The sequence below is a fragment of the Piliocolobus tephrosceles genome, chromosome 5, assembly GCF_002776525.5.
Source record: "Piliocolobus tephrosceles isolate RC106 chromosome 5, ASM277652v3, whole genome shotgun sequence".
Lineage (NCBI taxonomy): Eukaryota > Metazoa > Chordata > Mammalia > Primates > Cercopithecidae > Piliocolobus > Piliocolobus tephrosceles.
The window spans coordinates 82438532-82458988 of NC_045438.1; the positions used below are offsets into that span (position 1 = coordinate 82438532).

Below are 20457 nucleotides of genomic sequence, written 5' to 3' on the forward strand. Positions count from 1 at the left end.
CACACGGGGTGCGAGGGCACACGGGATGCGAGGCCTTTCACTGGGCGGCGAGCTGCCTCGAGGTGAACAGGTCCATGGGGGCAAGAGGGTTTGCAGACATCCGGAGGCTGAGGGCCGCCCCTCAGAAGCTGGTGTTCATTGGGACCGGCTGTTGGCCGGAGTCGCTCCCCCGGCTCCCTTCCCCGGGAGGGATTTCACGTGGATCTGGTTGCGCAGCACAGCGACCCTCAGCATCCGGCCTTGGGCGCTGTGCTGAAACTCCTGCGATTCGCAGAGACTTCTCGAAGGTGGTGCTTGCGCTGATCCACATCCTCCCGGATTTGCTGCCTCAGCTCACCCTCCCGCGCTGCCACCGCGGGGCTGAGGGCGTGGCCATCCTGTGTGTGTTGAGGGCGCAGTTGCGAATCTGGGCGTACAGGGTCCTGATGGTGGGGCGGTGGGGGAGTGGAGGTTGGGTAGGTACACATGTCCGAGAGCAGGTTGTCCTACATTTCCTCCTTTTTTGTTTTTTTGGAGACAGAGTCTCCCTTTGTCTCCCAGGCTGGAGTGCAGCGGCGCGATCTCGGCTGACTGCAACCTCTGCCTCCCAGGCTCAGGCAATTTTGCCTCGGCCTCCCGAGTAGCTGGGATTACAGGCGGACACCACCACAACCGGCTACTTTTTGTATTTTTTAGTAGAGACGGGATTTCGCCATGTTGACCCAACTGGTCTCAAACTCCTGGCCTCAAGACTCAAGGTGGCCACATCGTCCAGCATCTTCAGACACGGGGCACACTTGGACTCGTGGAATTTGAAGACGATGTCTCCAACCTGCGGCTCCAGCTCCAAGAACAACTTGAAGGAGCTGCTGGAGATGAGGTGGTGCTGCAGCTCCTGCCGGTCGAAGGTGGCCAAGGCGCACAGGCCCCCAAAGACGGCCTCGTTGCTAGGGGAGAGCAGCTCGGGGACGTCACAATGATCAACCCAAGCCAGCAGGAAGCATTTGGCAGCCTTCTTGTACTTCCTCGCGGCCAGCTCGGCCAAGCCTGCAGCGCATGGGAGTTCGGTGAGGACCGCCTGCGCCTGGCTGGCTGCCCCACTGTCCTCGCTGCTCGGCAATCTGCAGGATGGACTTGGCCTTGCAGACGCGGCTCAGCACGTAAGGCCAATTTTGCAAGTAGACGCTGACCTTGAAGACATTGAGGACATGTTGAAGGCGTGCTTGGCGCTGCTGCAGTAGCCTCAGGCCGTGAGTGATACTTGAGGGCATTGCTGAATCATCGTAGCCACGCCTGGTGCGCTCCTTGGTGGAGTTGCCCTTGTAGTTTTTCAGGTCTGCGTCCGGCTTCTCCAGCTTCAGCAGGGCCTCCTTCTGAGTGGCCTCCACCCAGGCCATGTCCAGGGGCGGGGGCTCCACGCCACTTTCGGGGATGGCGTCAGGTGAGTTCCGCAGTTTCCGGTTGGCCTCCGAGAGCTTCCGGTGGACCTCTTCGTACAGGTCCACGTTAAAGATTATCTGCAGGAAGGAGAGCGCCATCTTCAGGGCCTCCGCCCGCAGCAAGGGTCAGTAGTCAGCCAGCAATAAACAGCAGCAGCTCGGTGCGCATCGGGCAGCTGCAGCTGCCAGCGCACTACTCCAGTTCCAGGGTGGGGTCCACCACGTAGTTGACGTCGGGTGCATTCTGCAGGTCCTCCGGGGGATCCTTGTCGACTTGCATGGGCTCCAGGGCCGCCTCTTTAGAGCAGCATACAGGACGACAAGCTGGCACTCAAGATTAAGTTCCTGGCCATGCGGGGCAGGAGGTAACATCTACAGCAAATTTTATTGTGTGTGTGTGTGTGTGTGTGTGTGTGTGTGTGTGTGTGTGTTTAATGAGGTGGAGTCTTCCTCTGTCACTCAGGCTGAGGTGCAGTGGCGCCATCTCGGCTCACTGCAACCTCTGCCTCCCGGGTTCGAGCGATTATCCTGCCTCAGCCTCCTGAGTAGCTGGGATTACAAGCATGCGCCACCACGCCAGGCTAATTTTTGTATTTTTAGTAGAGACGGGGTTTCACCATGTTGGCCAGGCTGCTCTCGAACTCCTGGCCTCAAGTGATGTGCTCTCCTCAGCCTCCCAAAATGGTGGGATTACAGGCATGAGCCACCGCGCCGAGCCCCTACTGCAAATTAAGCACCTGAACCGGCAGCGGCATCTTGCACCTGCCCCGCCACAGCATGCCGTCCATTTCTGTGCCAATACTCTATTATTATTGTTATTATTATTATTTTAAAGATAGGGTCTTGCTCTGTCGCCCAAGCTGGACTCCAACTCCTGGGCTCAAGTGATCCTCTTACCTCAGCCTCCTGAGTAGCTGGGACTACAGGTGTGTTTCACCATTCTTGTTGTAGCAATACTCTATTAGGTCAAAACAAACGACTCAAGAAAGTATTTTTCTTTTTAAATAGAGAATCTGGAAGCCAATAGTAACCTTAGAAACCTAGGTCTGATTTTTTAGAGAAAGAATGAGAATTCCAGAGAGGTCAAACGACTTGCCCAATACTGATAGACCAGGTCTCCAAACTCTCAGTGTGCAGCATCTTTCACTAATCACATCTCAAGCATATAATCTTCTTGCTATCTTAGAGGTGTTGACTGCAAGGGCATCACTAGAATCCAATAAGAGTTTCAGATCACAGCTCTAAGGCACATTTCTAAGCTTGCTCTTTTCCATATAAAATGTAGAAGTGCTTAAAATTACTGATAGTTCATCGTTATCATCTGCCTATTCTATTTTTGGTCATTTAGTTTTTTAAAAAGGATGATAATGAAAGGTAGATAGGTGACATTAAACTTTCACTAGCCTGGCACATCAGCCCAAAGTACAAATTATCTGTCAGAATTAACTAGAAAACATATGCTATATTAAAAAACATATGCTATATTAATAACTGTATTTGTACAGTATTAGGTAAGAAGTCACCTGAAAAGTAACAGATGTAATATCTTGAATGCATTTATCAGAGTTAGAATATTAAACATTGATAAGCAAAGGATGCATGTGTAATCTCTCAGAGAACAATAAAGTTAAGAGAGGTAAAATTGAATTAAAAATAGTCAACCTAAAAGAAATTAAAGAAGAGGAGAGGAATTAACACAGAGGAGATAGGACATAATAGAGGAAAGAGTTGGATGGAAGATTTAAATTCCCCCACAGAAAACATTACTTCATCCTTAGGACAATTGCAGAGATTAGTGCCTCCATTAAAGTCTTGAAAGGGACCAAGCACAGTGGCCCCTTTCAAAGGGCCAGCACTTTGGAAGGCTGAGTCGGGTGGATCACTCAAGGCCAGGAGTTCGAGATGAGCCTGGGCAACATGGTGGAACCCATCTCTGCTAAAAATACAAAACATAGCCACGTGTGGTGGCACATGCCTGTAATTCCAGCTACTTGGGTTGGCTGAGACACGAAAACTGCTTGAACCCGGGAAGCAGAGGTTGCAGTGAGCCAAGGTCACGCCATTGCACTCCAGCCTGGGGCCTGGGCAACAGAGTGAGACCCTGTCTCAAAAAAAAAAAAAAGACACTAAAGGTGCAGCATGGTACTACCTATCTCATCCTTTGTACAGAAAAAGAATAATAGATCTTAGAAAATTATCACCTTAATCATGCACTGACTCCGATTGCAGTTACTGCTCCAGGTGTGGTGTTTTTAATGGAAGAAATCTAATTAGTCTTGTTACACAGTATGCAGCCATTCACATGGCAAATACTTTTTCTCTATATTGATTTGCAAATATTAACAGAAGTCATTTGCCTTAAAAAAGAACAAAGTGAATGAGGCTGTCTTAACATAAATTTTAAAAATATTCTTAGTGACTGGGCACAGTAGCTCATGCCTGTAATCCCAGCAATTTGGGAGGCCGAGGCAGGTGGATCACCCAAGGTCAGGAGTTCGAGACCAGCCTGACCAACATGGTGAACCCCCATCTCTACTAAAAATTTTAAAAAATTAGCCAGGCGTGGTGGCACATGTCTGTAATCCCAGCTACTTGAGAGGTTGAGGCAGGAGAATTGGTTGAACCTGGGAGGTGGAGGTTGCAGTGAGCCCAGATCGCACACACTCTAGCCGGGGCAACAAGAGCAAAACTCCATTTAAAAAAAAAAAAGAGGCGGGGCGCAGTGGCTCAAGTCTGTAATCCCAGCCCTTTGGGAGGCCGAGACGGGCGGATCATGAGGTCAGGAGATCGAGACCATCCTGGCTAACACAGTGAAACCCGGTCTCTACTGAAAAAAAAAATACAAAAAACTAGCCTGGCGAGGTGGCGGGCGCCTGTGGTCCCAGCTACTCGGGAGGCTGAGGCAGGAGAATGGCGTAAACCCGGGAGGCAGAGCTTGCAGTGAGCTAAGATCCGGCCATTGCACTCCAGCCTGGGCGACAGAGCGAGACTCTGTCTCAACAAAAAAATAAAAAGAAAAAAAGAAAAAAAAAAATCTGAGTGAATAAAGGAAATCACAGAACAATACATACATTGGAATACTCATAAATTTAAAACTCTCAAATAATTCTATATGTTGTTTATAGAAATACGTATTTTCATGAAATATATATATATTTTTTTTAAATTCTAAGCTTCCATGAGCTGAGCAGGCCTGACATCTGAGAATGGCTCCTTTCTTGATTTTTATAAGGCCCTCAAGTGTTAAAATGTATGCTGCCAACCTCCAACAATTTGCTTTTATCTGGCAGGGTCAACAATACATCTTTCACCATCTTGCCTGAAGGCTACATCAATTTTCCTGTTCGCTGCCATAATCTAGACCACAGAGGTATAGATGATCTTGATATCCCCCGAAATATCATACTGGGTTACTACATTGATAACATAATGCTGATTAGACCTGATGAGCAAGAGAAAAGTACCATAGATGTTTTAGTAAGAAGACAAATGCAGGCCACAGGGTAGAATATAAGCCCCACAAAAATTAAGGGACCTGCCACTTCAGCAAAGTTTCTAGAGATCCAGTCCTCCCTAAGTGAAAGCAGTTTCTATCCCTTGCACTGCAACTACCACTATCACCAACACCATATTAAAAAAAAAAAAAAGTGCAATGCTTGATAAGCCTTTGTGATTTATGGAGGTCATTTGATATGCTACTCTGGTCCATTAAATGAGTAACCTGTAAGGCTGTGAGCTTTTACTGAGAAACAGAGAAAGAAAAAGCTCTGCAATAAGTTCAGGCTGCAGTGCAAGAGTGTGCAAAATCCCAGCAAATTCGATGAACTCAAAGAAACTTTAATAAATATGTGATATGGTTTGACTGTGTCCCCACACAAATCTCACCTTGTATTGTAATAATCCCCAGGTGTCAAGGGTGGGGCCATGTGGAGATAATTTAATCATGGGATGGTTTCCCCCATAGTGTTCTTGTGGTACGTAGTAAGTCTCATGAGATATAATGGTGTTATAAATGGGAGTTCCCCTGCACAAACTCTCTTGCCTGCCACCATGATTGTGAGGCCTCCCCAGACATATGGAACTGTGAGTCCACTAAACCTCTTTTTCTTTATAAATTACCCAGTCTTGGGTATATCTTTATCAGCAGCATGAGAACTGACTAATACAATATGTCACGTGGAGGCTCTAGCAAGCCTCCATAAAAGAATCACAGTGCAGAGCTTCAGTGTTCTGGAGCATAGCTACGCACTGTTAGAGACTGAATGCCTGACCATGGTACATAAAGTGACCAGGTGACCTGAGATATCCAGAATGAAGTGGGTATTATCTGACCCATGCCACCATAAGGCTGGGCATACACAGCAGCAATACGTCAATAAGTGTAAATGTTATACACAACATCAGACAGAAGCAGGTCTGGAAGGTGTATTCGTTATATAAGCAGACTCCTCTGATACCCAATACTGTACCTGCTTCTTTTCTCACTCAGTCAACACCTAGAGCCTCATGTGAAGTTCCTTATGACCAGTTAACTGAGGAGGAGAAAAAATATTTGGGCCTATTTTCCAGATGTTTCTGACTGATGTACCAGCAAAGGCCAGAAATAGACTGCTGCAGTGTTACAACGCTAACCAGGAGACAATGATGAAGGGAAATTTTCCTGGGGGGTAAAACTTTGAGCAGCATGTATGATTGTCTTCTTCAACAGGAGTGGGAAAAGGCCAGACATAAGATGTACATTCAAGGGTAGTGGTTAAAGGTTTGGCTGGATGGTTTAAGACTTGGAAAAAACAAAATGTGACAAGGTCTAAGAAAAAAGTATCGTGAAGGGGCTTCTAGGATTAGAGATAAAATGTGAAGACATTTGTGTTTTATGTCAGTGTTCACCAAAGACACCTACTGTAGAAGAGAATCTCAGTGAGATGAACAACATAATGCATTCTGGGGATGTCAGTCTTGTCTTTCCCTTGCAAATCCAGTGCTTGCTCAATGGACCCATATACAAAATCACCATGGCGGTGAGAAAGAAGGCGATGGGCTCAGCGACACGGACTTTCACTCACCAAAACTGACCTGGGTGCCTCCATTGTGGAAGGCTTAATATGTCAAGAACAAAGTCAAAGTTAAGTCCCAATATGAACTAGCCAACTACCTACTAGCAGGTTTCTTACATCAGACTGACCCTATCCATGGAGGGGAATGTAATTTGTTCTCACTAGGAGAGACATATTCTTCAGCATGGATTTACCTCCCTGACCTTAATGCTTTTGTCAGCATCAGAAGCACAGCCAAACGGAATACTTATTCACCATTTTGGCATTGTATATATTTTCTGTTCAAGAAACAGATTTCACAGGAGAAGAAGCTCAGCAATGGGCTTATGCTCACGTAACTTTTCAAGAATTTAAAAAGAGGGAACACATTCCAATTCATTTTATGAAGTCAGCATAATAACTTGGATACCAAAACCTTACAAGACATTAAGAAAGGGCCGGGCGCGGTGGCTCAAGCCTGTAATCCCAGCACTTTGGGAGGCCGAGACGGGCGGATCACGAGGTCAGGAGATCGAGACCATCCTGGCTAACACGGTGAAACCCCGTCTCTACTAAAAACTATAAAAAAGTAGCCGGGCGAGGTGGTGGCGCCTGTAGTCCCAGCTAACTGGGAGGCTGAGGCAGGAGAATGGCATGAACCCGGGAGGCGGAGCTTGCAGTGAGCGAGATCCGGCCACAGCACTCCAGCCTGGGTGACAGACCAAGACTCTGTCTCAAAAAAAAAAAAAAAAAAAAGACATTAAGAAAAAAAAATGTAAGCCAATCTCACACACAAAAAAACAACAGAATATCCTAAACAAACATTAGTATAGTAAACTAAATCCAACAATGTATTTAAAAAGGATATAATACATTAATACTTTAAAGTTGGGTTTATTGTGTTGACAAGGAGTTTTAAGAAAAAATGAAATAAAAATAAAGTTAAGTTTATTCTGAAACTGCAAGATTTAATTTTTTTGATGATTTATTTTACCACATTTAATAAAGGAGAAAATAAATAAAGGAGGAAAAAAATTTTTTTTTTTTTTTTTTGAGATGGAATCTCACTCTGTCACCCAGGCTAGAGTATAGTGGTGTGATTTCAGCTCACTGCAACCTCTGCCTCCCAAATTCAAGCAATTCTCCAGCCTCAGCCTCCCAAGGAGCTGGGATTACAGGTGTGTGCCACCATGCCCAGCTAATTTTTGTATTTTTAGTAGAGACAGGGTTTCACCATGTTGGTCAGGCTGGTCTCGAACTCCTGACCTCAAGTGATGTGTCTGCCTTGGCCTCCCAAAGTGCTGGGATTACAGGCATGAGCCACCACACCTGGCCTAGAAAGAAACTTTTGTAAGCTGATAAACAGTACACATTTTTTCCTTTTTTTTTTTTTCTGAGGGTCTCACACTCTCTCCCAGGCTGGAGTGCACTGGCACAATCATGGGTCACTGGAGCCTTGACTTCCCAAGCCCAAACAATCCTCCCACTTCAACCTCCTGAGTAGCTGGGACCACAGGAGTGTGCCACCACACACTGGCACCACCACATCTGGCTAATTTTTTTTTTTTTTTTTTTTTTGTAGAGACAGATTCCCACTATGTTGCCCAGGCTGGTCTTGAACTCCTGGGTTCAAGTGATCATCCTGCCTTGGCCTCCCGAAGTGCTGCGATTACAGGCATGAGCCAGTGCACCCTGCCAAGCTTTGTGTTCTTGATGTAGAAGCTGATAAAAAGGAAAATACATTAAAATACATTAAATAAATGAGTAAATAAAAGAAAGCAGGTGCCCAAATATGAACACCTGTGTTTATAATACTCCACAGTAGCCTAAATCTGGAAACAACCCAAATGTCCACTGAATGGTTAAATAAAAAGTGGTAGGCTGGGCACGGTGGCTCACACCTGTAATCCCAACACTTTGGGAGGCTAGGAGGGGGATTGCTTGAGCTCAGGAGTTCAAGACCAGCCTGGGCAACACCGTAAAACCTTGTCTCTACAAAATATACAAAAATTAGCTGGGTATAGTGGTGTGCGCCTGCAGTCCCAGCTACTTGGGAGGCTGAGGTGAAAGGACCACTTGAGCCCAAGAGGTCGAGGCTGCAGTGACCAGTGACTGCACCATTGCACTCTATCCTGGGCAACAAAGTGAGACTTTGTCTCAAAAAAGAAAGTAAATAAATAAATAATAAAATAAAATAGGCCAGACATGGTGGCTCATGCCTATAATCTCCGTGCTTTGGGAGGCCAAGGTGGGTGGATCACTTGAGGCCAGGAGTTCGAGATCAGCCCGGATAACATGGTAAAACACCATCTCTACTAAAAATACAAAAAAAAGTCTGGGGGCCGGGCGCGGTGGCTCAAGCCTGTAATCCCAGCACTTTGGGAGGCCAAGACAGGTGGATCACAAGGTCAGGAGATCAAGACCATCCTGGCTAACACGGTGAAACCCCGTCTCTACTAAAAAATACAAAAAGCTAGCCGGGCGAGGTGGCTGGCGCCTGTAGTCCCAACTACTCGGGAGGCTGAGGCAGGAGAATGGCGTGAACCCGGGAGGCGGAGCTTGCAGTGAGCTGAGATCCGGCCACTGCACTCCAGCCTGGGTGACAGAGCGAGACTCCTTCTCAAAAAAAAAAAAAAAAAAAGTCTGGGTGCAGTGGCTCACGCCTGTAATCCCAGCACTTTGGGAATCCGAGGTGGGAGGATCACCTGAGGTCGGGAGTTTGAGACCAACCTAGCCAACATGGAGAAACCCCATCTCTGCTAAAAATACAAAAACAATTAGCCAGGTATGGTGGCAGGTGCCTGTAATCCCAGCTACTTGGGAGGCTGAGGCAGGAAAATTGGTTGAACCCAGGAGGTGGTGTTTGCAGTGAGCTGAGATCACACCATTGCACTCCAGTCTGGGCTGCAATAGTGAAAGTCCATCTCAAGCAATTCTCCTGCCTCAGCCTCCCGAGTAGCTGGGACCACAGGCGCCCACCACCATGCCCAGCTAATTTTTCGTTTTTGTATTTTTAGTAGAGACAGGGTTTCACCGTGTTAGCCAGTATGGTCTCGATCTCCTGACCTCGTGATCTGCCCGCCTTGGCCTCCTAAAGTGCTGGGATTACAGGCATGAGCCACTGCGCCCGGCCAATGGCATTATTTCTAACAGTTCCGAACTAGAACACAAATGTCTACAACAGTAGGATAGATAAATTGTGGTTCAATTGAAATATATACAGCAGTGAGAAAGAATTTACTATTGCTATACTCAACACAGGCATGAACCTCACATACTGATTAATGAAATAAGCCAAATAGTATCTACAGTTATAATTCCATTTGAAAGTTCAAAGACAAGCAAAACTAATTTATGATAATATAAATCAGAGATAGTGTTCTGATAATGTTTGTCCGTAGGGAGAAGGAAGGACTATTACTAGGAAGGGGGGCACTCTGAAGGGCTGGTAATGTTCTAATTCTTGTTCCGGGTGCTGTTACACAAGTGTTCACTTGGTGAAAACTCTATTTCTTTCATGTACTTTTCTTTTTTTTTGTTTGTTTGTTTTTTTTTTTTTTTTTTGAGGCGGAGTCTTGCTCTGTCACCCGGGCTGGAGTGCGGTGGCCGGATCTCAGCTCACTGCAAGCTCTGCCTCCCGGGTTTACGCCATTCTCCTGCCTCAGCCTCCGGAGTAGCTGGGACTACAGGTGCCCGCCACCTCGCCCGGCTAGTTTTTTTTTTGTATTTTTAGTAGAGACAGGGTTTCACCGTGTTAGCCAGGATGGTCTCGATCTCCTGACCTTGTGATCCGCCCGTCTCGGCCTCCCAAAGTGCTGGGATTACAGGCTTGAGCCACCGCGCCCGGCCTCTTTCATGTACTTTTCTATGTGAATGCCATACCTCAATTTTGACATTTTTATGTTTATACCTTCTTTCTAACAAGGCAAGAACTGTAACATTTGTAAGCTTCCTTGATCTCCTCTGCTTGCCATTATGTTGATATTGTCTAAAATTATAATTCTGGTTTATTGCTTTCTAAAAAAGTCTTTCTCCCCCTGTACACGTTACCAAGGTATCTGAACACTGTTATCCCTATAGCTTTTGCAGTATCTTCTGGACTTTTTGTTGAGTATGTTTTTCCAAACTTTTTCAATGTGAATCATTGGCAAATCTTTTTCTTTTCTTGAGATAGAGTCTCACTCTGTCGCCACGCTGCAGTGCAGTGGCCCAATCTCGGCTCACTGCAACCTCTGCCTCCTGGGTTGAAGCAATTCTCCTGCCTCAGCCTCCCGAGCAGCTGGGATTACAGGTGCACGCCACCACACCCAGTTAATTTTTGTATTTTTAGTAGAGACAAGGTTTCACCATGTCGGCCAGGTTGGTCTTGATCTCTTGACCGAGTGATCTGCCTGCCTCAGCCTCCCAAAGTACTGGGATTACAGGCGTGAGCCATTGCATATGGCCCGGCAAATCTTTTTCATTTATTAAAAAAATTTTCCAGTAACTTTAGAGGTACAAGTGGTTTTCAGTTACATGGATGAACTGCATAGTGCTGAAGTCTAGGATTTTAGTGCACCAGTCACCCAAGTTACAAACATTGTATTCAATATGCAGTTTTTCATCCCCTCCCTGTTCCACCTTCTGGGTCTCCAATGTCCATTATACTACTCTGTATGCCTTTGCATACCCATTTATAAGCAAGAACATGTGGTATCTGGCTTTTTTTTTTCCCTCTGGTTCCCAAGTTTTATTCATGAACTCATACAAAATATTCCAGATAAATGAATTTTAATCCCTCATCTTCCTCCTCCTGTTTGTCCTGGCTAATTTGGAAGTAACATAATTCATAACTTTCTTCGCTGTTAGCAACTACATGCAACCAATCACACAGATTATTCTTCTTCAAATATTTTTTTTTTTTTTTTTTTTTGTGAGTTATTTCAAATACCTTTAGGAAAAGTCACCTCAGAAGTCATGGTGATCTTGCTCTTGGTCCATTCCATGGTCACAACCCCTCCACCTAGATTCCCAGCTTTTCCATTCACTTTGATCCCCTCTTGCAAAAACTGCTCAAAGTTAGCAGCATCCATGTTTCCATCTTCTACAGCAGGTGCAATTAAGAGTAAACTTCAGAACCTGCTTCTTTCTTTTTTCTGCCCTGGTTTGCCACAAGCTTTTCCATGAGTGCCATGGTGGCAGTGGGGGCAAAAAGGGGGTATCTGGGTTTTTTGTTTTTTGGTGCAGACTCTCGCTTTGTTGCCCAGGCTGGAGTGCAGTGGCACTATCTCGGCTCACTGCAACCTACGCCTCCCGGGTTCAAGTAATTCTCCCTGCCTCAGCCACCATTCCCGGCTAATTTTTGCATTTTTAGTAGAGACAGCGTTTTGCCACGTTGGCCAGGCTGGTCTCAAACTCCTGACCTCAGGTGATCTGCCCACCTCACCTTCCCAAAGTGCTGGGATTACAGGCGTGAGCCACTGTACCTGAATGTTACCTGGTTTTGAATTCCTGAGTTACTTCACTTAGAACAACAGCCTCCAGTTCCATACAAGTTGCTGCAAAATACATTATTTTATTCTTTTTGTGGCTGAGTAGCACTCCATGATATATGTGTACCACATTCTCTCTATCCACTCATTGATGGACACTCAGGTTTATTCTGTCTTTGCAACTGTGAATTGTGCTGCAATAAATGTGACTTCTTTTCTTTTGGATAGAGATCTTTGGTAAATCTTGATGTTTTTATTATACTCACATTTGAATGACAATTTAGATTAAAACTTTAAGTCCAGTACTTTAAATACATTACTTTCCTGCACCCAGTATTGTTGAGAAGACTGAAGTCAATCTTATTCTTGTTCCTTTATACATTTACTCTAAAAGCTTTTAGATTTTTCTCATTATCTTGATACTCTTAAATTTCAGTATGTCTCTCATTTGGCGCCCTATGGCCTTTCAATCTGTATTTTTTTCCTCCTTCTAGGCCTCTTACCTGAATGTTGGCACACCTGCTTCTGGCTTCCATCTTGCTTAAATCCACTTTCGTATTTCCTATGTTATTATTATTATTTTTTGCTTCCTTTTGGGGGTTTCTCAGCCTGATCTTCCAACTAATTTATTCTGCATCTGTATCTATCCTATTTTTCATTTTAGTTTTAATTTAATTTTATTTTTGAGACAGAGTCTTGCTGTCTCCCAGGCTGGAGTGCAGTGGCGTGATCTCAGCTCACTGCAACCTCCACCTCCCAGGTTCAAGCAATTCTCTGCCTCAGCCTCCCGAGTAGCTAGGAATACAGGCACCCACCACCATGCCCAGCTAATTTTGCTATTTTTAGTAGAGACAGGGTTACACCACCTTGGCCAGGTTGGTCTTGAACTCCTGATCTTGTGATCCACCTGCTTCAGCCTCCCAAAGTGCTGGGATTACAGGCATGAGCCACCATGCCTGGCCTGTATCCTACTTTTACTCCATTTATTGTTATTTATTTTAAATGTTTCATTATTTCTTGTATCACATTGCTAATATCTTTTAATGTTTATTAGTTTCATTTTAGATTCTGAAAGTCTTACGTAATCCAGTAGTATCTTTCAGTTATACTGTTTGGGAACTCACTTACCTGGTGGTATGAGATCTTCTGCATGACAGTATGCACTGGAGAAGGACTGATGGCCAACCCTCTAGTCGGTATTAAAGGTTCAAAGAGAGGGAAGGGACAAGCCCCATGCTGGAGAGCCCTAGCACAAAAATATCACTATTTATTTCAATGTGTAATCCTTTAGGACAGGGCTTCTTCCTTTGAACACCCTGAGAAAAATGGCAATGACAAGAGGCACTTCCTAGATTCTAGGGCCTAGATTATTAACTAAGAATTTCTGTGAGTCTGAAGGCAGAGGGGTGAAGTAACGCCCAAGCTAATCAATCCTTACACCTGTTTTCTTCAAATCTTCACCCAAAAAGCTATTGTGCTACTCTGATTTTATCTGTGAGGACACCTGCAGCAGAGATACGGCTCACCATTCCGGTACTTGCTGTGAGAAGGCAGACAACAGCAATCAGTTTTCTCAAATAATCTACTCAGTCATTCAGACAGCCACACCCCTACCAGGAACCACTTCAAAATTGCTCCCTACGTTAACTGGGACTTTCACCTCTTTTGATTTTTTTAATTATTACCTAAACACAATAAAGTAAAACATTCCAATCAAAATACAACAAAACTTTACATGGTTTTATTATACATAACTGTTATTGAAAGCAAACTTTATACAAAAAGTTTTATACAGATAAAAAAAATCCTTGGCTAGGCAAAGCCATTTTATGTGTGTGCATACACAGAAACACACATACATACATATACACACAGTATTTTACATCGTCATTATACATATTTATAAATACATTATTTAAATTATTTTACAATATACCAAAACAAGGAGAGGCAATTATAAAAGCAAAAAAAAAAATGGATGAACACTTGAACTAAATAGTCACTAAGTTTAAAATGCTACAAAACTATTTTTTAATCTACAAAGTCATTTCTTTAAAATATCAAAACTAAGATTTCAATACATCACTGTTGCTTTCATTTTGATAAGTTCTAATATGTTTAAAAATAAATATTTTGACCAAAAACAGACAAGCAAATCAGAGTGATGACTAGAACAAGCTGAACATGCTGATGTGAAATTAGTCACCGAGTAATAACAAATGTGGATTATCATCTGGTAATCAAAAAGGTGATAAACCTCCCTCTAGTGCTCATTTAAAACATGAGGAATTTGAAGCTTCTGTGTAGTATGCAATATCAATTAAGAGTCCCAGGAATTCAGCAACTTATCTGTAATGTAAGAAAATGCTAAAGTTATTATTCTATTTTTCTGATAGGACTATGTCATAATATGCTACCTTAAATGAGCTCCATTTAGACAATATTGGTGTTTTAATAAACTAGCTTTCTCATCTTCCAATTGGTCTCAAAATTTAAAAAAAAAACTAGCTTTTGCAATCAGTTTGGTAACTATCATTATACTTTGATATTGATAAAAATTTAATAAGACTATAGTACTTGTGGGGAAAAAAATCAGTTAAGAGGTAAGCTACCAATGAAATAACACACAATATGTGCTATCCTATAAGCAAAGAAAATCTCAAATACCAAATTCATTAAATGGTTTAAGATTTTTGGCCAGATGCAGTAGCTTATGCCTGTAATCCCAGCACTTTGGGAGGCCAAAGCAGATGGATCGCTTGAGTCCAGAAGTTCAAGACCAGCCTGGGCAACACGGTGAAACCCCATCTCTATTTAAAAGAATTTACATTCTCTTCACGAGAGAATCATAACATTAAGGTAAAAAAAAAAAAAAGAAACTTGATTTAATTTCTTAAAGGCAGCAAAAATCTTAAAAAGCACAGTTAATCTAAAAGATAATCAAGCCACTTTTGCCTAGTTCTTTAGAATAAGCTTTTTTAATTTTTTTATTTTATTTTATTTTTTTGAGACGGAGTCTGGCTCTGTCACCCAGGCTGGAGTGCAGTGGCCGGATCTCAGCTCACTGTAAGCTCCACCTCCCGGGTTTACACCATTCTCCTACCTCCGCCTCCCAAGTAGCTGGGACTACAGGCGCCCGCCTTGTCGCCCCGCTAGTTTTTTGTATTCTTTAGTAGAGACGGGGTTTCACCCTATTAGCCAGGATGGTCTCAATCTCCTGACCTTGTGATCCACCCGTCTCAGCCTCCCAAAGTGCTAGGATTACAGGCTTGAGCCACCGCGCCCGGCCTAGAATAAGCTTTTTTTAAAAAAAGTTCTTTAGAATAAGCTTCTTCTCCAAATTCCCCATTATTTAAGCTTACACTCTGTTGTGTGTGTGTTTTGTTCAAGTGATTCTCCTGCCTCAGGCTCCCAAGTAGGTGGGATTACAGGCATGTTCCACCATACCCAGCTAATTTTTGTAATTTTGGTAGAGAGGAAGTATTGTCATGTTGGCCGGGCTAGTCTTGAACTCCTGAACTCAGGTGATCCACCCACCTTAGCCTCCCAAAGTGCTCAGATTACAGGCATGAGCCACTGCACCTGGCCACATTCTGAATTATACAAAGAGAAATTTAACATTATAATCACTTGAAACCGAGAGGCAGAGGTTGCAGTGAGCTGCGATCATGCCACTGCACTCCAGCCTGGGCAACAGAGTGAGACTCTGTCTCAAAACAAACAAACAAAAAAGAAATTTAACATCATAGTAAACTACTACACAATTTTGAAGATCTCACTACTAGCACTGCGCACCATGTCCAAATCTAGTTTTTTGTTTTTTTTTTTTTTCTTTTTCTTTTCTTTCTGTGAAGGCAGAGTCTCACTCTGTCTTTCAGGCTGGAGTGTAGTGGTGCAATCTTGGCTCACCGCAACCTCCGCCTCCCAGGTTCAAGCGATTCTCATGCCTGTCTCCCAAGGAGCTGGGATTACAGAAAGGTGCCACCATGCCTAGCTAATTTTTGTATTTTTTGTAGAGATGGGGTTTTACCATGTTGGCCAGGCTGGTATAGAACTCCTGGCCTCAAGTGATCCACCCACCTCGGCCTCCCAAAGCGCTGGGATTACAGGCATGCCACTGTGCCTGGCTCTGTATGTCCAAATATAGTTTCTATTCAGATTTAATTCAAACTTCATTTAAAATTGCATGTTTTGCATTCAAATAATTAGGACAGCAAATCAATTAAAAATATTGTGATACATTAAATATCTTTAAAATTTTGCTTACATAAAAATCCAAAATATTTAAGCAATTGGCTGAGATCTTACAGAAAAACCTGCTGGTAATTTATTTACTTACTTAGGTTTTAGAGACTGGGTCTCACTATTTTGCCCAGGTTGGAGTGTACTGGTTATTCACAGGCACAATCCTAGTATCCTAGCCTCAGATTTCTAGGCTCAAGCGATCCTCTTGCCTCAGCCTCTCGAGTAGCTGGGACTATAGGAGGGTACCACCATGCCCAGCCTTCTGCTGCTAATTTAAATATTACTGCTCTAAAAAACCTGTATTGTAAAGAATGACTTGTATGACAAGTACAAAAACAAAAACTGAGGAAATATGTCTGTGAACATTAACAATTTAATATGGTAAATCATGTCATCAATTTAGATGACATGTTTTGTACTTTATTTAGCACTAATTAAAAATGTGAGAAATATTAAATTACCATCACTACACAGACTTCACTGCTTATGAACCACATACTGCTATTCAAGAATGTTTGATTTTATATTTATCTATAAAAACTTTATTATTAATCAAATGGATTTCCCCCCACCTTAGGCTCATCAGCAATCAGAAGGTTGAGGAGAGATGCCATGCTGATCTGAACTGCAGCAGGCTTCACTCTGAGCACGTCCCTGTGGATGAGGTCACCTTAGATGCCTGCTCGAGCAACCATCCTCCAACCTGTGACTGAAGCAGGAACTCAACTGGATGTCTCTCACCCACTATTCACATCTTCAATGACTAACAGGCCATTAACTGCACAACTACAGTGTCAAACATTTATTTTAGTAGTCTCCTGTAGTGTAACCATTAACTACCTGCATTTTGACTTTTCAAAGAGCTTCATTAGCTGCTGGAATCTTTCTGAGACCTGAAAATTTAAAAATGAGTGTTAATTATAAATACCTTGTAATCTTTTTCTCATCTTTGAAGAATACTTTCATAAGACAGCTAAAGACAGAGAAAGTCACCTTTAATAACAAAGAGGTGAAGTAATGTTTACAAAAATATCTTCATGGCCGGGTGTGGGGGCTCATGCCTGTAATCCCAGCACTTTGGGAGGCCGAGGCAGGCGGATCATCTGAGGTCAGGAGTTTGACACCAGCCTCACCAACATGGAGAAACCCTGTCTCTACTAAAAATACAAAATTAGCTAGGCGTGGTTGTGCATGCCTGTAATCCCAGCTACTTGGGAGGCTGAGGCAGAAGAATCACCTGAACCCGGGAGGCGGAGGTTGCAGTGAGCCAAGATCACGCCACTGCACTCCAGCCTGAGCAACAAGAGCAAAACTCCATTTCCAAAAAAAAAGAAAGAAAAATATCTTCATACTAAAGGTGATTATTAGTTAATTTTTCAATACTGAACTTTTATTTTTTTTTTTTTTGAGATGGAGTTTCACTCTTGTTGCCCAGGTTGGACAATGGCGCGATCTCGGCTCACTGCAACCTCCGCCTCCCAGGTTCGTGATTCTCCTGCCTTAGCCTCCCGAGGAGCTGGGATTACAGGCATATGCCACCATGCCTGGCTAACTTTTTTGTATTTTTAGTAGAGATGGGGTTTCTCTGTGTTGGTCAGGCTGGTCTTGAACTCGCGAACTCAGGTGATCCACCTGCCTCAGCCTCCCAAAGTGCTGGGATTATAGGCGTGAGCCACCACGCCTGGTATTTTTTTTTTTTTTTTGAGACGGAGTTTCGCTCTGTCGCCCAGGCTGGAGTGCAGTGGCGTGATCTCCACTCACTGCAAGCTCTGCCTCCCGGGTTCATGCCATTTTCCTGCCTCAGCCTCCCAAGTAGCTGGGACTACAGGTGCCCGCCACCGCGCCTGGCTAATTTTTGTATTTTTTTTTAGTAGAGATGGGGTTTCACCGTGTTTGCCAGGATGGTCTTGATCTCCTGATCTCGTGATCCGCCCGTCTTGGCCTCCCAAAGTGCTGGGATTACAGGCGTGGGCCACTGCGCCCGGCCCATTTTTTTTAAGAGACAGAGTCTAGCTCTGTCACCCAGGCTGGAGTATACAGTGTGAAAAGCATAGCTTGCTGTAACCTGGGCCCAAGCAATCCTCCCAGCTCGGCCTCCCAAAGTGCTGGGATTACAAGCATTAATATTTCTTAAACAAGCAAACATCAGTTTACAAAACAATCAGGATTGTCTCAGTCATACTTCTTCCACAGTTACCAAGTTTTTAACAATCCTACACTGAGTCATACTTTTAAAGAGGCTGGCTAATAAATATCTACATATTCTAACACTCAAAAAATAAATCTAAGCCAGCTCAGGAGTTCAAATCTAGCCTGGGCAGCATAACGAGACTCCATCTCTTAAAACATTTTTTTCACACCAGTAATCCCAGCACTTTGGGAAGCTGAGGTAAGCAGATCACATGAGGCCCAGAGTTCAAGACCAGCCTGGCCAACAAAGCAACTCTGTCTCTCTAGTAATCTACTAAAAATACAAAAAATTAGCTGCATGTGGTGGCACACACCTGTAATCCCAGCTACTTGTGTGGCTGAAGCACAAGAATCACTTGAACCCAGGAGGTGGTGGTTGCAGTGAGTCAAGATCACACCATTGCATTCCAGCAGGGTCAACAAAGTGAGACTGTCTCAAAACAAACAAACAAACAAACAAACAAAAACTGAGTGAAACTAACTTTAATTAAAAAAAAATTCAATCTAAACATTTATTTATTTACTTTGTTTGTCTGAAACAGGGTCTCACTCTGTCTCAGGCTGCTGTACAGTGGCATGATCACAGCTCACTGCAGCCTCAACCTCCTGGGCTCAAGCGATCCATCTGCCTCAGCCTCCTGAGTAGCTGGGACTATAGGTGCATGTCACCATGCCCTACTAATTTTTTTGGTTTTTGTAGAGACATGGTCTCACCATGTTGGCCTTGAACTCCTGGGCTCAAGCGATCCTCCCTCCTCAGCCTCCTGAGTAGCTGAGACCACAGGTGCACACGACAGCACCCACTAATTTTTAAAAATTTTTCTGTAGAGGCAGAGGTCTTACCATGTTGCCCGGTTGGTCTCGAACTCCTGGCTTCAAGGGATCCTCCCGCCGTGGCTGTGCTGGGATTATAGGTGGGAGCCACCACACCCAGCCTAAATTTTAAGTATTTAGAGTAGTAACATCTGTGAACCAATAGAGATGTAAAAATTGGGTAGTTACCTGATTTGGATTTTTATCCAACTTCGCGGCTAAATATGCAAATGTTTTAAATGATGGCCCTCTTTTCTGACACTCCAATAAAATTTCCCGGTCATCATTTCTGAGGAGGAAAAAAATGGTATTTAGTCTTAGTACACTGTAGTAGAAAGGTAATAAAAATCCCACTGCCTTAAAGTCCACCAACCAGGAAAATTTAAACCCATAGGAAAAAGTGTATATATCAAAATATGGACAATGGGTAATTCTGAGAAATAAGATTTAGATGATTTTGCTCTATGAGTTCATATGTATTCTATAACAAATGTACTGATTTATTTTCCTAATAACAAAATTAAAGTATTTCTTTTTAATTTTACCTTTAATGTATACACTAAAAAACTTAGGGACCAAAGATGGTCACAGACATACTAAGCAGAAGAACCAAAACTAAAATAGAATCCACATCTCCTAATTCCCAGACCTCTGCTTTTACTACATACTCTGACCAAATGTGTATTAATACAATTGCTGAGATTTTATACTGCCATCTGCAAAGTTACTTGAAATGGGGATTTGAGGACTGTGGAATTAACAAAACTGATCACCAGTTTTCACAAAATTAAGCTTCTCTCATTAAGCATTCTAGTCAAGTATATCTACCTCTAGTCCAGTGATTCATAACTGTGGTTACTTTTACATCTGAATGGGGTCTTGATTTCCTTAAACAGTTCATATAAAACTTGTAAGTATATGGGCATAGTGGCTTATGCCTGTAATCCAGCACTTCAGGATGTGGGCGGATCACCTGAGGTCAGGAGTTCGAGACCAGCCGGACCAACATGGAGAAACCCCGTCTCTACTAAAAATACAAAATTAGCTGGGCATGGTGGCATGCCCCTGTAATTCCAGCTACTCAGGAGGAAGAGGTTGCAGTGAGCCAAGATGGTACCACTGCACTCCAGCCTGGGCAACAAGAGTGAAACTCTTTGTCTCAAAACAAACAAAAACCCTCAAAAGTACAAATGGTTTACAAAATTGTAAACTTCTAATTTGGAAGAAAAACCAAATTATTAGGTTACTGCAAAAGTAACTGTGGTTTTGCACCAACCTGTACCAACA

At 43.5% G+C, this 20457-nt stretch overlaps 1 protein-coding gene and 1 pseudogene across 9 annotated transcripts in view; both read right to left on the bottom strand.

Annotated features, from left to right (window-relative positions):
- Window positions 1-227: 227 nt before the first annotated feature.
- On the bottom strand, window positions 228-1747 carry LOC111538105 (annotated as a pseudogene).
- Window positions 1748-13641: 11894 nt separating this feature from the next.
- Window positions 13642-20457, bottom strand: part of CASP8AP2 (caspase 8 associated protein 2) — a 46093-nt gene continuing 39277 nt past the window's right edge. For 6 of the 9 annotated variants that reach the window (XM_023205305.2, XM_023205303.2, XM_023205304.2 and 3 more), the window contains 3 exons: window positions 19360-19459; window positions 17008-17060; window positions 13642-14271 (listed from right to left, as the gene is read on the bottom strand). In XM_023205305.2, coding sequence (XP_023061073.1) covers window positions 14268-14271; window positions 17008-17060; window positions 19360-19459 — 157 coding nt within the window. In that variant the 3' untranslated portion in view covers window positions 13642-14267. Of the gene's footprint in view, window positions 14272-16739; window positions 17061-19359; window positions 19460-20457 lie in introns of all 9 variants that reach the window. The other 3 variants (XR_002730207.1, XR_002730206.1, XM_023205302.1) reach the window with 2 other exon arrangements.